General features: G+C 39.8%; 1 protein-coding gene across 6 annotated transcripts in view; it reads right to left on the bottom strand.

Moving 5' to 3' along the window:
- Rabgap1l (RAB GTPase activating protein 1 like) overlaps positions 1–17,168 on the bottom strand; it is a 648,858-nt gene that overhangs the window by 28,767 nt on the left and 602,923 nt on the right. For 5 of the 6 annotated variants that reach the window (XM_055624410.1, XM_055624412.1, XM_055624413.1 and 2 more), the window contains one exon: positions 2,866–2,958. In XM_055624410.1, the coding sequence (XP_055480385.1) occupies positions 2,866–2,958 (93 nt within the window). Of the gene's footprint in view, positions 1–2,399; positions 2,688–2,865; positions 2,959–17,168 lie in introns of those variants that run through there. The other variant, XM_055624411.1, reaches the window with a different exon arrangement.

Below are 17,168 nucleotides of genomic sequence, written 5' to 3'. Positions count from 1 at the left end.
GTGTGAATATTTGTGCTTATTACTGTGTGTGTGTGTGTGTGTGTGTGTTTGGATAGGAACACCATGTATTCAATCTGGAAATTAATGACCAACACTTAAAAATGAATGTATCCTTTGTATTGATCAAAAGCCATTAATTAGCTAAAATTTTGACAAAAGTTCTTCTTTGCACAAGTGTGACCTCTGTATAAGTACTGTATTTTGACACAAGTGACTTGGGGCTCACAGAAGAAATGATGGGAGGAATGGGGATATAGCTTGGTTGACAGAGTGCTTGCCCAGCATGCAGGAAGTCCTGGGTTCTAAGTTCAGCCCCCAGCATCACATAACCTGGGCATGGTGGTTTACACCTGCAGTCTCAGCACCCAGGAAGGATAGCAAGAGCTTCAGAGTCTGACATAAAAACTTCAGCTATGCAGTGAGTTCAAGCCCAGCCTAAGGTGTGGGAGACACTGTCTCACGGAAAATATAAAGTATGGCTCAGCTGGAAAAGTGCTAACCAAATTAGTGAGCTGCAGGTTCTATGAGAGATCCTATATCAAAAAATGAGGTAGAAGCTGGGGTAGTGGCACATGCCTGTGATCCCAGCACTTGGGAGGCAGAGGCAGGCAGAGCTCTATGAGTTCAAGGCCAGCCTGGTCTACAAAGCGAGTCCAGGACAGCTAAGGCTACACGGAGAAACCCTGCCTCAAACCAAACAAAACAAAAGGTATAGAAATGTTGATTACTATACTGATTATTAGAAACCACTATAATTATACAAAACAAATAGTGATAAACGGCATATGATGTGCAAATAAAGGCTACAATAGGATGGGAATGGTGGCACAGGCCTGAATGAGGATCAGAGTAAGACCCTGTGAAAATAAAACCAATCAAACAAACAAAAAGCCAAATCCCACAATACTTGAACTTAAAAATACCTATTTTTAAAACAGATAATTTGATATTACCTCAATGAAAACTGTACAAAATAATCTTGCAGTTTATAAGTGATATTTATACATGCCTGCTTTGACCCAAAAAGGATACAAGACAAAGTTATAGTTCAGCTGTATTACAGCTTCTCTGGACTCTGAGATGCTTGTTCTTTTATTTTGTGTTTTCAGATGGGGTCTCACTATGCTGCCGGTTTTAAACACCTGAATGATCCTCCTGTCCCATCACAGAGAACTACATAGATGCATGTAACTGTGCTCAGTTTCTATCTATGTAAGTACATACATTTGGGCTATGTCCTTTTATTTTAAAGCATTTTTTCACAATGGTGGTAGCATTCTGAAAATTAGAATGATCAAATAATAACAGGGCTTATATTTTGGTTCTTTAATAGTTCATCAATGGTCCATTCATGCTTTTCTATATCATAGGTCTGCCATTAATGCTGGACTAACTGAGATAAATAGTGGATAGGAACCAAACCCTCTCTATTAGCGTACAATCTGGAATAGTCACTTATCATAACCATATGGATCTATTTTCATTTCTTGAGCCAGTTCTAGAGAAATGGAAGAAATATACTGACTAATGATAAGATAAGGTTGTAATAGTTATGTGAAATATGAAGATGATCCATGAAGAAGGAGAGAGACAGATCCACACAAGGTTCTATTTTCTAGTCATGCTTTAATAACTTTTGGTAGTGGACTTTAAAAGAAAAATAACTATTTATTAAACACCAATTTACTTACCACATAACAGCCTTCAGTCTCATACTAATCTATCTCAAAATCATATATGCCTGTGCATTTTTCAGGAAAAGAAAGCTTCGATGGTGGCTCAAAATGTTGACCAGTAACATATGGAGCAAAATCCTCATCTGTGATTCTAGATCCTGTTGCCTTTCCAGAAAGCCAGGGACTTAAGTCTGTTTGACTATGAAACCCACAGACCCAGCCCACTATGCTCCACTGTGAGCACTCCTTCCTGTTCTACTCAGCAATAAAGCCAAGATGCAGTATGACCGCTGCCAACATATTTACCTTTCCAACCACAGAGGCAACTCTGGTTGTGGAAGTAAAGGCATCCCAGGGAGGCATTACATTAAGAGTGCCACCATAACACTTTTCTACGAAGGGTATTTTGGCATTGGTTGAATACTGATGTAGGAAGAAGGGACTCTGACCTCTCAGGCTCAAGAATTAAAACAGTTGATGGAAGACAGTAACATTTCAGAAGGAAAAAATAAAGTACAAATCACTGTTTCCCAACATTGCATGCTATAGCCAATGCTGTCAATTACCATGGAAAAGATTTGCCTTTGTGATGAGACTATTTTTAAATACCTTAACTAATGACATAAACGAAGTAACTTTGTTTTAAAACTACATGCAAATGTCACTGTTACCTATGATTTGTTTGAGAAAATAAAATTTTGCAACAGACACATTACTGTGCTTGATAAATCTTTGTGGTTTTATTTTCCTTCTGAGTTTTTATTTGTAATGTCTGCTACAGACAAGGACAAGTTTTCAAAATCCTTGAGTCAGTCTTGGAACAGTCACATCTAAAAGTCTCTGTGGAAGTGATCATGCACAGCTAAGACAGAACTTTTTGCCATTTTCTGTTTTATTTTCCTCATTTCTGAAAAGAAGGAAGCCACTTTCATTCTTTTCCCCTTTCTTTCAGCTTCTTATGAAGATTCCCAGTATAAATTCAACAGCTGGAGTTACCTACAAATATACAAACTGAAAGAAAAGAAACATGATGGTTGAATTCTTGGGAGTCGGTCGAAAATGAAGACACACGCATAGTCAGCTTGTCACTTCTGAATAGTTCAGAGTGGAGCAGAGGGAGCTGAGCTCAGCATGATGGCAGAATTAGGATAAGTCCTTTCTGCCCTGGTAGGTCCAAGTGTCCCCATACCTTGTATCTATCCATAGGGTCCTCCTGCTGCAGCTGATTCTCCCGCATTGCCTGATACTCTTTTTCATATTTCTTCAGCTTTTTAGTTGGTACCTGCAGTGTTTGGAGAAAAACATGTTAGATAGGAACCTTGTCTTGTAAAAGAAACACTTTTAGTGTCTTCTAATTATGTTTCTTGTATTCTAAAGCAGCGTTTCCAACTCAAGGCTAGGGGTAAAAAGCAGATTCTAGAATAGAGTCTGTAGACTTCCTGTGATGGCCAGGGTACTACATGTTGCAGGCTTTGTAAACTGAGGCTACCATCATTTAACCCTGCTGTGACAAAAGGTACCATGGTCAGTAGGTAAGCAAATGTGTTAGACTCTGTTCCAATGTTACAAAAATAGTCAGTTTGTTCATGTTCTACCATACTGTGGCTGTTACAACATTTTGTGAATAAATTTAATATTATTAATTTTTTCTATTGTTATACATAAAATTTACTCTATCATATTGAAAAATGAAAAAAATACTTTATAAAATAAAAAACTGAGTAACAATATCATAAAACAAAACAACTGCGAAGTCTGACATTGAAACTTGAAGATGTGAGAGATTATGCTGAATAAAACAATCAAAATGAAACAAATCATCTATTTCCTGTTAAAATTAGATAGTCTTCAAAAGACAGCTATTAAACTGGGTGTGGTGGCACACTCAGGAGGCAGAGGCAGGTGGAACTCTGTGAGTCTGAGGATAGCGTGGTCTGGCAGATTCCAGGCCAGTCAAGGCTACAGAGTGAGAGCCTGTTACAGAACAAAACATAAAAGATAGTTGTTCATTTTTCTATAAAGACCAAAATCTTTCAATATTAGAATTCTAAGAATCAACATAGGCTATGGTTTACAGAATTTGTCAGTAAAGAAACCAGTGTTTGAATGACTACTGTTTATGAATTGTAATATTTCAACAACTAGACAGTGTCTTCACCTATAAAATTGCAAATAAGCTTCTAAATGGTAAAGGTTATTAGGAGGATTAAATGATGAAACAGATTATATATCTAAAATGCTGCTTGGTCTATAGAAATTTTTAATAAAAATTATTCACTCAAATTTAATGTATTAGACTCTATTCTGTTCCCTGTGATAACTCACGTCCATTTTCATCACTGTCTAATAAAAACTACATAATTTCTTTTTCTCTTTTTAGTGGTGCTGTATATCAAACCCAGGGCCGTACATGTGTTAGGAAGTGTTCCATCAACTCGTCCTACATTCAAGCCCTATAGAATTCTTTCAAACATCAAAATTCCCTTCATTCTAGGTCCTAAAGAAAGAGACTTGAAGGCAAGTTTTATTTGGAGCAGTTTTAAAGACTATAGACATGCTATGTTGTTGTCTTCTTGAGGAATCAGTAAAGGCAAGGAAGTACATCTACACACTTTGCACACACCACACTTGCAAAAGGGTCAGTCTCATCCTAAGCCTCCACAAGTTGGTCCCTCTTGAGTTCACTATGCAGTGTTTAGAAAACAGATCCAAAAAGAACAGAAATGACTCACATGAAAATAGGTATTTTTAAGATGAAGATAATGTCAGTTCTCTGCAATCTGGCCAGAGGGTTTGTTAGGTAAACAGATACCAGGCATTGTTGTTGTTGTTTTTTAATTCTGATTACCCTGGTATTAACTATCAAGAGTACTGTGATATACTGCAATGATTTGCTTTTGACCACAGCTGGGAATTTTTACAGACATGGCCCATACCCAATACACAGAGCAAATCATTCAAAAATACATTATGAGGATTTTCACCTGGCTCATGGTGAAATACCTTCCAGTCAATCAAGAAGTGCCTCTGAGATCTGACAGACTAGGATCTGAAGTAAGGAGAGGAAGACCTCCCCTATCATCAGACTTGAGGAGGGGCATGCATGGAGAAGGGGAAGGGAAGGTGAGATTAGGAGGGGAGGAGGGAGGAGTTTATGGGGGGATACAAAGTGAATAAAGTATAATTAATAAAAATTAAAAAAAAAGAAGTGCCTCTGAAAGAATTTACCTAGCAGTGTAACAAAGCAGATGTTGAGACTCATAACCAAACCTTGGGCAGAGTGCAGGGAATCATATAAAAGAAGGGAGAGTTAGTATGACCTGGAGAGGACTGGAGCTCCACAAGAACCAAATATAGCAGGGCACAGGGTTCCTCTATGAGACTGTTTCTCCAACCAAGGACCATGCATGGGTATAACCTAGAACCCCTGCTTGGATGTAGCCCATGGTAGCTCAGTATCCAAGTGGGTACCCTAGTAAGGAGAACAGGGACTATTTCTGACATGAACTCAATGGATGGCTCTTTAACCCTTCCTCCCCCCCCCCCCCCCCCCCGAGGGAGGGCAGCCTTGCTAGGCCACAGAGGAGGACATTGCAGCCAGTCCTGAAGAGACCTGATAAGCTAGGGTCAGATGGAAGGGGAGGAGGACCTCCCCTATCAGTGGACTTGGAAAGGGTCAGGGAGGAGATGAGGGAGGGAGGGTGGGATTGGGAGGGAATGAGGGAGGGGGTTACAGCTGGGATACAAAGTAAATGAACTGTAACTAATATAAAAAAGTAAAAATTTAATTAAAAAAAATGAGGACATTCTCCAGGCTGTGACTGAACTGTGAAGCCACTGTTGAATCTTGTCATAAGAATCACTAATCCCTGATTACTCCATCTCCAGAGACTTTTCCTAGTACACTATAACCAACTAAAATGAACAGAAAGGAAAGTGGCACCTGCTAACTGAGTGACCTCACAGATCATTGGTTAAACAAGAGAAAGACACAAGATCCTGCACTAGTGAAACATTTTTCTTGGTTTTGATGGTACCTACCCCTGCTTTTTCAGTTTTCTATGTGTTATCATTCATTCAGAAAACTGAAAATAGATTCTCAAGATCAGGTAGCTAATCACTGGTACTGACACTGCCCTGTGCTAAGGAAAAGTGAACAACTGTCCAGGTTTTAAGTAGTTAACCCAAGGTCAGGAGAGGGAGGGACTAAGGATACTGTGAAAGGGAGGAGAACCCAGCAGCATTCCCAGGGGATCTGAAGTCTCTCAGTGTTTCTGTAGTTGTCTGCTATAGCACTGGGGACTAGGCTGAGCATAAAACCCACGTGAATGTATTTTATATATAGTTCTACAGTGGATCCATTAATCAATAGGTCGTAGCAAGCTCATTCCTGGAAAAATCTTCAAACTATTAACCAAGACTTTTTGACATGTAAAATTCAAGCTTACTGTTTCATTTCAATGTAAAAAAATATTAAAATTTCATATATATATATATATATATATATACATTCAACTTCCTCAAGTAAGTAAATCTTTCCCCATCTGGTTGAGACTTTAACATGTTTGGCTTTATTTTCTTCAGGGAAACAGAACATTCCCAGAGCAATGTGTTGCTAGGAAACGTTCCAAGCTTATTTATCTTGTGCTGTGGGGTGATAGCAAACATACACCTGTAATTGGCACAATGCAAAAGGGGTAACGGACTCGGGGGTGGGAGGAGTCAGCCAGGCTGATGTGAGGCGCTTGGTATGTATGAGGTAATCGGGAAAATGTAATCTTCACATTCTGACATGACAGTTCAGGAATAAATACTAATTATATGTTATTGTGGGGAATGGAATAGGAAAATCTGCAATTTTACTGAAGAAAGGAATTAAAAAAAAACTCTTCAGTATTTAGTTTTCATTAAAAGAATAAAAAGTCAACTAAATACTATTAAAATTGAAAGAATCAATTATCTCAGGCATAGGTGTTTATCTGCTTACGTAAAATCAGCTTAATGAAGCTTTGCATTTAAAGACTGTGTTAAGAATCGGCTCGCACTCCTTTTTAGTGCTGAATGGTGTGTGGTGTGTGTTATCTCACCAGCTGAACACCCTCTACACCGTTCCAGAACTTCCTATTTGGCTGAATTCAGGAAATGAGTACAACTGACAAGCACTCATTATTTTGAAATGTCACTCTAAAAATGGCTAGGGATACATACAGCTCTAAGGTAGAGGGCTTTGCCTATCAAGGCCTCAAATTTAATTTTCCAAGCTATATTTTAACCAAATGAGCAAACAGAAAAATGAAACTGGATTCCAGCCCTGGCAGGGCTACAGCTACTACCATGCAAATAGCCATCTAAGGGCTGACATGCTGGATGACAGCTTCACTCTGGGACAACAGCATCTTTAGACAGAACCAGTGTTCTTTTTTTCTTTTTTTGATTCATATTACCACATAGATTTATTCTATTTCTGATCTTTTTTTTAATTTTATTTTTTTCTTATCAGTTATATTTTATTCACTCTGTATTCCAGCCATGTCCCGATCCCTCATTCCCTCCCAGTCCCTCCCTCCCTCATCTCCACCGTGCCCCTTGCCAAGTCCACTGATAGGGGGGACCTCCTCCCCATTCATCTGATCCTGTTTTATCAGGTATCTTCAGGACTGCCTGCAAAGCTCTCCTCTGTGGCCTAACAGGACTGCTCCTCCCTTGGGGGGTGGGGAGGCCAAAGAGCCAGTCATTGAGTTCCTGTTAGAAATAGTCCTTGTTCCCCTCACTATGGGAAACCAATTGGTTACTGAGCTACCACAGGCTACATCTGAGCAGAGGTTCTAGGTTATATCCATACATGGTCCTTGGTTGAATGTCAGTCTCAGAAAAGACCCTGTGCCCAGATATATTTGGTCCTTGTGGAGCTCCTATCCTTTCCCCATCAGACTAACTCCCATTCTTTCTTATGATTCCCTGTACTCTGCCAAAGGTTTGGTCATGAGTCTTTGCTTTGAAAACACTGCTAGTTAGAGTCTTTCAAATGCGCTCAGTAGACTCCTGTCATACGTTCAATGCACATCCCATCTGTCTTTCTAAACGAGGATTGATCATCTTACCCCATGTCTGCTCTCTTGATTATCTTTTTTAGGTGTACAGATTTCATTAAGTTTATCATATCTTATAGGTCTATATAAGTGAGAATATACCGTGTTTGTCTTTCTCCTTCTGGGATATTTCACTCAGGATGATCTTTTCTAGATCCCACCATTTGCCTGCAAATTTCATGATTTCCTCCTTTTTGATTGCTGAGTAGTATTCCATTGTGTAAAAATACCACAATTTCTGTACCCATTCCTCCGTTGATGGACATCTGGGTTGTTTCCAGGTTCTGGCTATTACAAATAAAGCTGCTATAAACATGGTTGAGCAAATATCCCTTTTGTGTACTTGAGCAAAGTTTGGGTATATACCTAGCAGTGGTAATAGCTGGGTCTTGAGGAAGCACTATTCCTAACAGACCTTGAAAAAAAGATTCTCAGCTTCATATGGAGAAACAAAAAACCCAGAATCTCCAAAACAATCCTGTACAACAACAGAACATCTGGAGGTATCTCCATCCCCGATCTCAAGTTGTACTACAGAGCAATAGTAATAAAAACTGCATGGTATTGGCATAAAAAACAGAAAGGGGGATCAATGGAACTGCATAGAAGACCCAGAAATAAACCCACACATCTATGAATACTCGATTTTTGACAAAGAAGCCAAAACCATTCAATGGAAAAAAGACAGCATCTTCAACAAATGGTGCTGGTCCAACTGGATGTCCACATGCAGAAAAATGAAAATAGATCTATATTTATCACCCTGCACAAAACTAAAGTCCAAGTGGATCAAAGACCTCAACATAAAACCAGATACTCTAAATCTGTTAGAAGAAAAAGTGGGGAACAGCCTAGAACTCATTGGCACAGGAGACAACTTCCTGAACAGAACACCAACAGCACAGGCTCTAAGAGCAACAATCAATAAATGGGACCTCATGAAACTGAAAAGCTTCTGTAAAGCAAAGGACACTGTCATCAAAACAAAACGCCTGCCTACAGATTGGGAAAGAATCTTCACTAACCCTTTATCTGACAGAGGGCTAATATCCAGTATATACAAAGAACTAAAGAAGCTGAAAAGCAGCAAACCAAGTAATCCACTTAAAAAATGGGGAACAGAGCTAAACAGAGAATTCTCGACAGAGGAATATCGAATGGCAGAGAAACACTTAAAGAAATGCTCATCTTCATTAGCCATCAGGGAAATGCAAATCAAAACGACCCTGAGATATCACCTTACACCCATCAGAATGGCCAAGATGAAAAACTCAAGGGACAACACATGCTGGAGAGGTTGTGGAGAAAGGGGAACCCTCCTCCACTGCTGGTGGGAATGTAAACTTGTACAACCACTCTGGAAATCTATCTGGCACTTTCTAAGAACCAGTGTTCTGAATCATTCATGTTAGAGACATGTCACAGTACTTGGGCCTGATATGGAGCCTCATGAAATAAATAGCATTTATACAGAATTAGTTAAACAGAGCTAGGGGGACCTTTGGAGACTGCCTGCCTACTCATCAACCTTTTCTTTAGGGTGAAGAAGCTAAACAAATGTGGCAAAGTTCTGGATGAAGCTGGCTGCAGCCTAATAATCTCTCTGGCCTCCTCTGGACTCCAATTTATGGATATTAGGCCATCTTGTAGGTGAAATGTTTTCCAGTATTACTGATGCTATGCCTCTTCTTTTTTTCTTCTTTTTCTTTCTTTTCTTTCTTTCTTTCTTTCTTTCTTTCTTTCTTTCTTTCTTTCTTTCTTTCGCTACATTCCTACACATTTTATTTACTGCTTTTCCTCTTAATCAACTGAGAAAATTACAGACTTAGTATATTAGTATATTAAAAAAATATTAGTATATTAAAAAAAACCAAAAAAACAATCAACTTGGAAACAGAGGCTGAAGTAGAAAAATAGCCACTCAAAAACTGCCTGCATGCTAATCCCAGAACCTGTGAATAATGTTGTTTTACAGTTCAGTGCAAAATGGACTTTCAAATGTGATTAAGCCTAAGAACTCCAAGATGGAAATATTTTGGATTATTGGGTAGGCCCTGTGAAATTACACAAATAATTAAAAGAGAATTTTTTCCAACTTCACTGAAATGTGACTATTGCCAAAGGGCTAATCCATTGCCACTGCTGCTTCTGCAGCTGCTGCTTTGGGAAGCATAATTCCCTCAGTAAAGGAATGTGAGCAGCCTTTTTTAAAATAATTTTTATTTTTTTATATTAATCACAGGTTATTTACTTTGTATCCCAGCTGTAGCCCCCTCCTTCATTCCCTCCCAATCCCACCCTCCCTCCCTCATCTCCTCCCTGACCCTTTCTAAGTCCACTGATAGGGAAGGTCCTCCTCCCCTTCCATCTGACCCTAGCTTATCAGGTCTCCTCAGGACTGGCTGCAATGTCCTCCTCTGTGGCCTAGCAAGGCTGCTTCTCCTAGGGTGGGGGGGGTGTCAAAGAGCCATTCATTGAGTTCATGTCAGAAACAGTCCCTGTTCCCCTTACTAGGGTACCCACTTGGATACTGAGCTACCATGGGCTACATCCAAGCAGGGGTTCTAGGTTATATCCATGCATGGTCCTTGGTTGGAGAAACAGTCTCATAGAAGTACCCTGATATATTTGGTCCTTTTGGAGCTCCAGTCCTCTCCAGGTCATACTAACTCTCTCTTCTTTTATATGATTCCCTGCACTCTGCCCAAGGTTTGGTTATGAGTCTCAACATCTGCTTTGTTACACTGCTAGGTAGAATCTTTCAGAGGCCCTCTGTGGTAGGCTCCTGTCCTGTTACATGTTTTCTCCTACTTCCCCTGTCCATCCCATTTGTTTTTCTGAGTGAAGATTGATCATCTTACCCCAGGTCCTCTCTCTTGTTTATTTTCTTTAGTTATACAGATTTTAGTATGTTTATCCTATCTTATAGGTCTAGTACCCACTTATAAGTGAGTATATACCAGGTGTGTCTTTCTGCTCCTGGGATACCTCACTCAGGATTATCTTTTCTAGATCCCACCATTTGCCTACAAATTTCATGATTTCCTTGTTTTTAATTGCTGAGTAGTATTCCATTGCGTAATGTTCCACAATCTCTATATCCATTCTTCCGTTGATGGACATCTGGGTTGTTTCCAGGTTCTGGCTATTACGAATAAAGCTGCTTACAAACATGGTTGAGCAAATGTCCTTGTTGTGTACTTAAGCATCTTTTGGATATATGCCTAGGAGTGGTATAGCTGGATCTTGGGGTAGCAGTATTCCTAATTTCTGAGAAAGTGCCAGATTGATTTCCAAAGTGGTTGTATAAGTTTACATTTCCACCAGCAATGGAGGAGGGTTTCCCTTTCTCCACAACCTCTCCAGCATGTGTTGTTACTTGAGTTTTTGATCTTAGTCATTCTGAGTAAGTGAGTAAGGTGAAATCTCAAGAATGTGAGCAGCCTTTACATGCTAGAAAAAGCAAGGAAATGGACCTCCATAAAGGAACACAGTCCTGACAGCACCTTCCTTTTGGCTCAGTAAGACCCTTGTTTTCTTCTAACTTCAAAATCTCTACAGTAATACACATGTCCTCATAACTGCTTAACTTATTGTGATTTATCATGGTATCAAGAGGGAACTCAAATGACACATTATAAATAATTGCTATTATTGTTTAGATAATAATTGCATTAAATGTTTATCTACAAACAGAAGTCAGTCAAAAGTCTTTATATGTTTGCTAAAAGCAAGAATGATGTATTTGTATGAAAATGCCAGAATTAAATCCATTACTATGCATGCTAACTTAAAAACTGATAAAAAGAAAAACCTCCCCTCCTCTTCATGTAACCAACTATAAGAATGTCATTATAAAATAAACTATAAATGGTTATACCTCATGTTCCAAATGCCAGGATACAGAACTAGACATAGCGGCAATTAAAGGCCACGTGGCTGCAGCTAAAGTGAAAACTCACGTGGTTCCTTTGGGCTTTCTCTCTCATGTCACTCATCACACTGGCTGAAGATGCATCCAGGTCTTGCTAAACAACTGAGCAGTAGCCACAGGTATTTTCGTTATGGTTTCATTGCATTTCATTTTTTAAATGCCTTCCATACCCTCTAAAACAGTAGTTCTTAACCTTCTTAGTGCTGTGACCCTTTAATACAGTTCATGTTGTAGTGACCACCGACCATAAAATTATTCTTGTTGTCATTTCATAAGTGTAATTTTGCTACAGTTATGAATCATAATGCAAATATCTGATATGCAGGAAATCTGATATGTGATCCCCCTGTGGGGGTCACGACCCATATATTGAGAACCACTTCTCTATGACATGATGAGCAGCATTTTGAAAGACACTGCACTAAATCAAATGGGCCTTTTCATTTATTTCCCAGATGATAATGCCCAGTGAGTATCAATTTTAAAATCACCAAGGAACCTTTATGAACCCACTGCTGGTACTAATGCCCTTACCTGCCACTTACTCATGAAAGTAGGGCATATTTTGCTATAATCAGGAAATTATAAAGAAAAGAGTATAATAAGTCTAAGGCAGAGGGGAGTGGTAGGGAGAGTGTTAAGCAGTGACCTCTAATAACAGGAGAGGAGAAAGCAGTCATTAGCCAATTGTCTTACTTTCTCTCCACATCAATCATGCTAGCCTCAGTCAGAGATACCAGACAGAAAGACTGCAAAAGAACACAGGTTGGGTGATCCTTACAGGAAATGTGCAGGCTGAGAAATGCTTTGGATTTTGAAACTTGCAATATTTACAACTATGTAATCAAGTACCTTGGAGATGGGATCTTAGTGTAACCATTATATTCATTTACGTTCCACATACACCTTATATACTAACTAGAAGGTGATTTTAACAGTTTTGGCATATATGTAGGGTTTTGTGTGAGCATGTTTGTGTGCATGAGAGTGTGCATATACTCATGAAAGCCAGAGGAGGTTGTCAGGTGTCTTGTTTTGTCACTTTCAGCCTTATTCCTTTGAGGTGGTGTCTTTGACTGAAGCTGGAGATAGGCTACAGGACAAAAGACCAGGGTATCCTACTGTCTCCGCTCCCCAGGGTGCTAGGGCTACATCCGTGGCCAGCTTCTAAGTGGGTACTAAGCTCTAACTCAGGGCCTTATGTTTTTATAACTTGCACTCTTATGTACTTAACTCTGTCTGCATAAACCGCATACTTGTGTTTTGACTGAGACCTCTTGTATGAAATCAGGTATGGAATTTTCTACTTCTGGTAGTCAATACTCAAAATGCATTAAATTTTGGAGCATTTCAGATTAGGAATGTTTAATAAGTACACTCAGCTTCCTTCACTCTTCACATTCTCTTATTCTCATTTAAAGAATAAGCATGGGGCTTCAGCCTGTATGGCTAACACTTACTTAAAAAGATTAACAAAGACATAAAGGCCAGGTGTGGTGGCAAGCATCCCAGAACTGGGAGGAGGATCCTGGAGACTTGCCAAGACAGCCTGTCTAGCAAATCGGTGAGCTCCAAGTTCAGTGAGAGATGCTATTTCAGAAAACAAAATGCAGGGCAACAGATGAGGCACCTGAGGTCAACCTGTCGTCTCCAGATGCACGTGCATGAGTGTGGGTACTCACATTCACAGCACATGGGGGCACATCGAAAAAGGATATTTTCATTTTTAGGTGTATCAGATAGTATGACTGTCTTAAATTGTTTTATATTAATTCCAAATCAACTTACTGTAAGAGTCTTGACCTTACTAGAGAAATATATCAGTCTTTTTTGCTTTATTAACAATTTTTAAATACTTAGGAACATTTGAACTTTACATGCGTTACAGCTCTTAAGTAAATTATATTACAGTTTATTTACTGTGTATATACGCATGCACATGTGTGCCACAGTATACATGTGGACAGAGGACAACATATGGGAGCTGCTTTTTCCTTCCACTATGTGTGGGTCAATCCCAGGGATTAAACTCAAGTTGTTAGCTTTGGGGACAAACAGCTTTATCCACCAAGTCATTCACTAACCCAAATTTCTGAGTCATTAGCTAGACCAAATTTTACCTACATTATTTTGAATTAAATACATTTCTTGGGCCAGCAAGGTGGACCAGTGGGTGAAAGCGCTTGTGTAAGCCTGGCAACCTAAGTTCAATTCCCAGAGGCCACATAAGTGACTGACTGAAATGCTGTCCTCTGACTTCCACATCAGTGTGGTGGCCTGCACACTAACACACGCATCTCACAATTACATTTTTTAAATATGTATTTTTTTTCTTATAATTGTGATTTAGCTAGGTTTCTCTGTCAACAAATGCAATCAATCATTGCATGTTTAGGAGTTCAAGTGTCATGATCTTAAGTTTGGGCTAGTTACCAACAGAATAAGCAAATTCTCCTTATTTTATTTTATTAGGTGCGTGGGTGCTTCACCTGCATGTACATCTGTGCCCCATGCATGTGCCTGGTGCCCTCAGGTCTTGAAGGGACACTGGATCCTCTGGAACTGGAGTTGCAGACAGTTGTGAGCTTCTATGGTGGTGCTGGTAATCCAACAAGGGTCTTCTGGAAGAGCAACCAGTGCACTCTCCAGCCCCAACAACAGAATTCTTAAGTAACAAAAATGCAGCTGCTAGATTAACTTAAGAAAAACTAATTAAGAAAGAAACAGAAACACCACATGATAAAACAAACATGTGGAGATTTTCATCCTGGTATATACAATGTAAACGGCATGGTCTTTTGTTTATATGGGCTTTATGGAATAATATATCTTTTTTATTAGAAAAAATGGTGTTTGAAACATAAGTGAAGAGAAGCACCCGGAAATTACCAGTGTTCCTCAGTGACTCAATGACTACTAATGACATTGGGTCTGGTGACTTTTGCTTTGTGCGGAGGGGGTGGGGTGCGTACTGAGGATGGGACGCAAGGCCTTGCCCATACTAGGCAAGCACTCTACGTCTGTGCTACATGCCCAACCCAGGTAGGATGAGCTTTGTTTGTGTATATTCCACCCAACTCCCAGTCATCCCTGGCTCCACTTATCTCACTTATGAACGTCAGCAATATCCTCTTCTCACTATAACAATCAGGATATTTTCAAACTGGTGTTCGCAGGTTTGAGGCATCTGTGATCAACGTGGAATCTCCACTGAAAACTACTTGGCTAACGTGCCAATAAATAAATGAGGTCTACAAGGTTTTCAGTATTGCATTGGTACATTCTGGTGTTGGTGTGTGTTAGAGATGGGGGCTCACTACGTAACCCAGGCTGTATTCAAACTTACTATGTGACCAATGGCCTTGACCCCTGACACTCTTGGGTGCTGGGATTATACATGAGTGCTACCAATCTTCCTTTTACCTTCTGTATTTAAAAGTTATTTTTATTACATTAATTTATTTTGAAAGAGTGAGAGATGGAGGGGAGAGGAAAGTTCTATGTCTGAGATCGGAGGAAAAGAAAACCTGCAGGAATTGTTTTTTCCTTCCTTCCACCAAGTGTCTTTAAATGCTAGGCAATGATGCTAGCTGCTTGCTCTGTTGTTTTTGATCAGCAGTAACTAGTGTTAAAACCATATAGAATTATTTTGGTCATAATTTTTCCTAACAGCTTTAGAGTGATGACTTAAGCCTTTTATGACTCTGAAGTAAGTTATTCAGAATTTACAAATGGGGAAAATAGAGAGGCAGCATGCATTAGGTAAAATGTCAGAAATGGGCAGACAGTAGTTCTCACCAGCCTCTTTAATTTTCCCTTCTACCTGCAACGTGAGACCGGGCTGCCTGGGAGGCTAAAGGACCACACATCAACAGATGATCAAAAGGTACAAGGCAGATCAAGAGAAACTTTGCGGTGTGAGAGGCAGCAAGGGAGGAGCACCTCAGTGAGAAGATTCTCACTGTGCTTGGTTTGGGTATGTTTCCTTCTTCAGGGAGTAGATAACCATTTCTCCTGTGCTCAAAAGCAACACTGAGGGGGTGCAGAGATACTTCAGAGATTAAGAGCACTTGCTACTCTTGCAAAGGATCTGTGTCCAGTTCCCAGAATCTACATGGTAGCTTACAACCATCCATAATTCTGATTGCAACGGATCTGATGCCTTCTCCTGGTCTCTACAGGGACTAGGCAACACATGTGATGCACACACACATGTATGTAAAGTACACACATACATAAAATAAAGATAAGTAAACCTTTATAAAGTAACATTAGGCTAATCGGTTTTTAAAAGCTATTTATGGGATAGCTTGAAATATTTACTTCTTTATTTCATAATTGAAAGATATTTTTAAAAAGCATATCCAAATCAGACTTGGTGGCACAGGCCTGAATTACATGTTCAAGACATGTCTGGGCTGGAGATAGTTAAAGCCTGCCTAAACAACTTAGCGAGACCCTGTCTCAAAACAAAACGAAAACAAAAAACGACCAAAAAAAAAAAAAAAATCTCAATAGCAGAGTGCTTGCCTAGCCTGAACGAAGGCCTAAATTCAAGCCACAGTACCACTAAAAAATTAAAATATCTGACATGAATTCAGTGGCTGGCTCTTTGGTCACCTCCCCCTGAGGAGGGGGCAGCCTTACCAGGCCACAGAGTAAGACAATGCAGCCACTCCTGATGAGACTTGATAGGCTAGGGTCAGTGGAAAGGGGAGGAGGACCCCCCCCCCTATCAGTGGACTTGGAGAGGGGCTTGGGAGGAGATGAGGGAAGGTAGGTGAGTTTGGGAGAGGACAAGGAAGGGGGCTACAGCTGGGATACAAAGTGAATAAACTGTAATTAATAAAAAAATAAATAAATTATTAAAAATGAAATTGTTAATATAGGTAAAAGATGGTGAGATGAATCTCTGCTTAGTAAATTAAAAGGCTGATAGGGCCCTTTCTTAGTCACTGTTCTATTGCTGTGAAGACACCACAACAAAGATAACTCTTATCAAAGAGTTACTTTAACTCTGGCTTTTAGTTTCAGAGGTTCGTACACGATCATCATAGTAGGGACCATGGCAGCATACATGGTGCTCGAACAATAGCTGGGAGCAATATCCTGACCCACAGGAAGAGAGAGACAGAGACTCACTGGGCCTGATATGGGCTTTTGAAACCTCAAAGTTCACCCCATGGCCCATCCCCCCACCATGGATACAATTCTTCCCCAAAATGTCACATCTCCTAATCCTTCTAATCCAGTGGTTCTCAGCCTTCCTCATGCTGTCACCCTTTTATACAGCCCCTCAAGCTGACCGCTAACCATAAAATTATTTTCATTGCTACTGCATAACTTAATTTTGCTGCTATGAATACTGATATAAACATCTGATATGGCAGGATATCTGGTATATGACACCTGTGAAAGGGTCATTTGACCCCTAAATTGGTTATACCCCACAGTCTGAGAGCCACTGTT

The sequence above is a fragment of the Psammomys obesus genome, unplaced genomic scaffold (assembly GCF_907164565.1).
Source record: "Psammomys obesus unplaced genomic scaffold, mPsaObe1.curated_primary_1811, whole genome shotgun sequence".
NCBI lineage: Eukaryota > Metazoa > Chordata > Mammalia > Rodentia > Muridae > Psammomys > Psammomys obesus.
The sequence above is the reverse complement of the archived record's forward strand: the minus strand, read 5'-3'. Positions and strand labels throughout refer to the sequence as shown.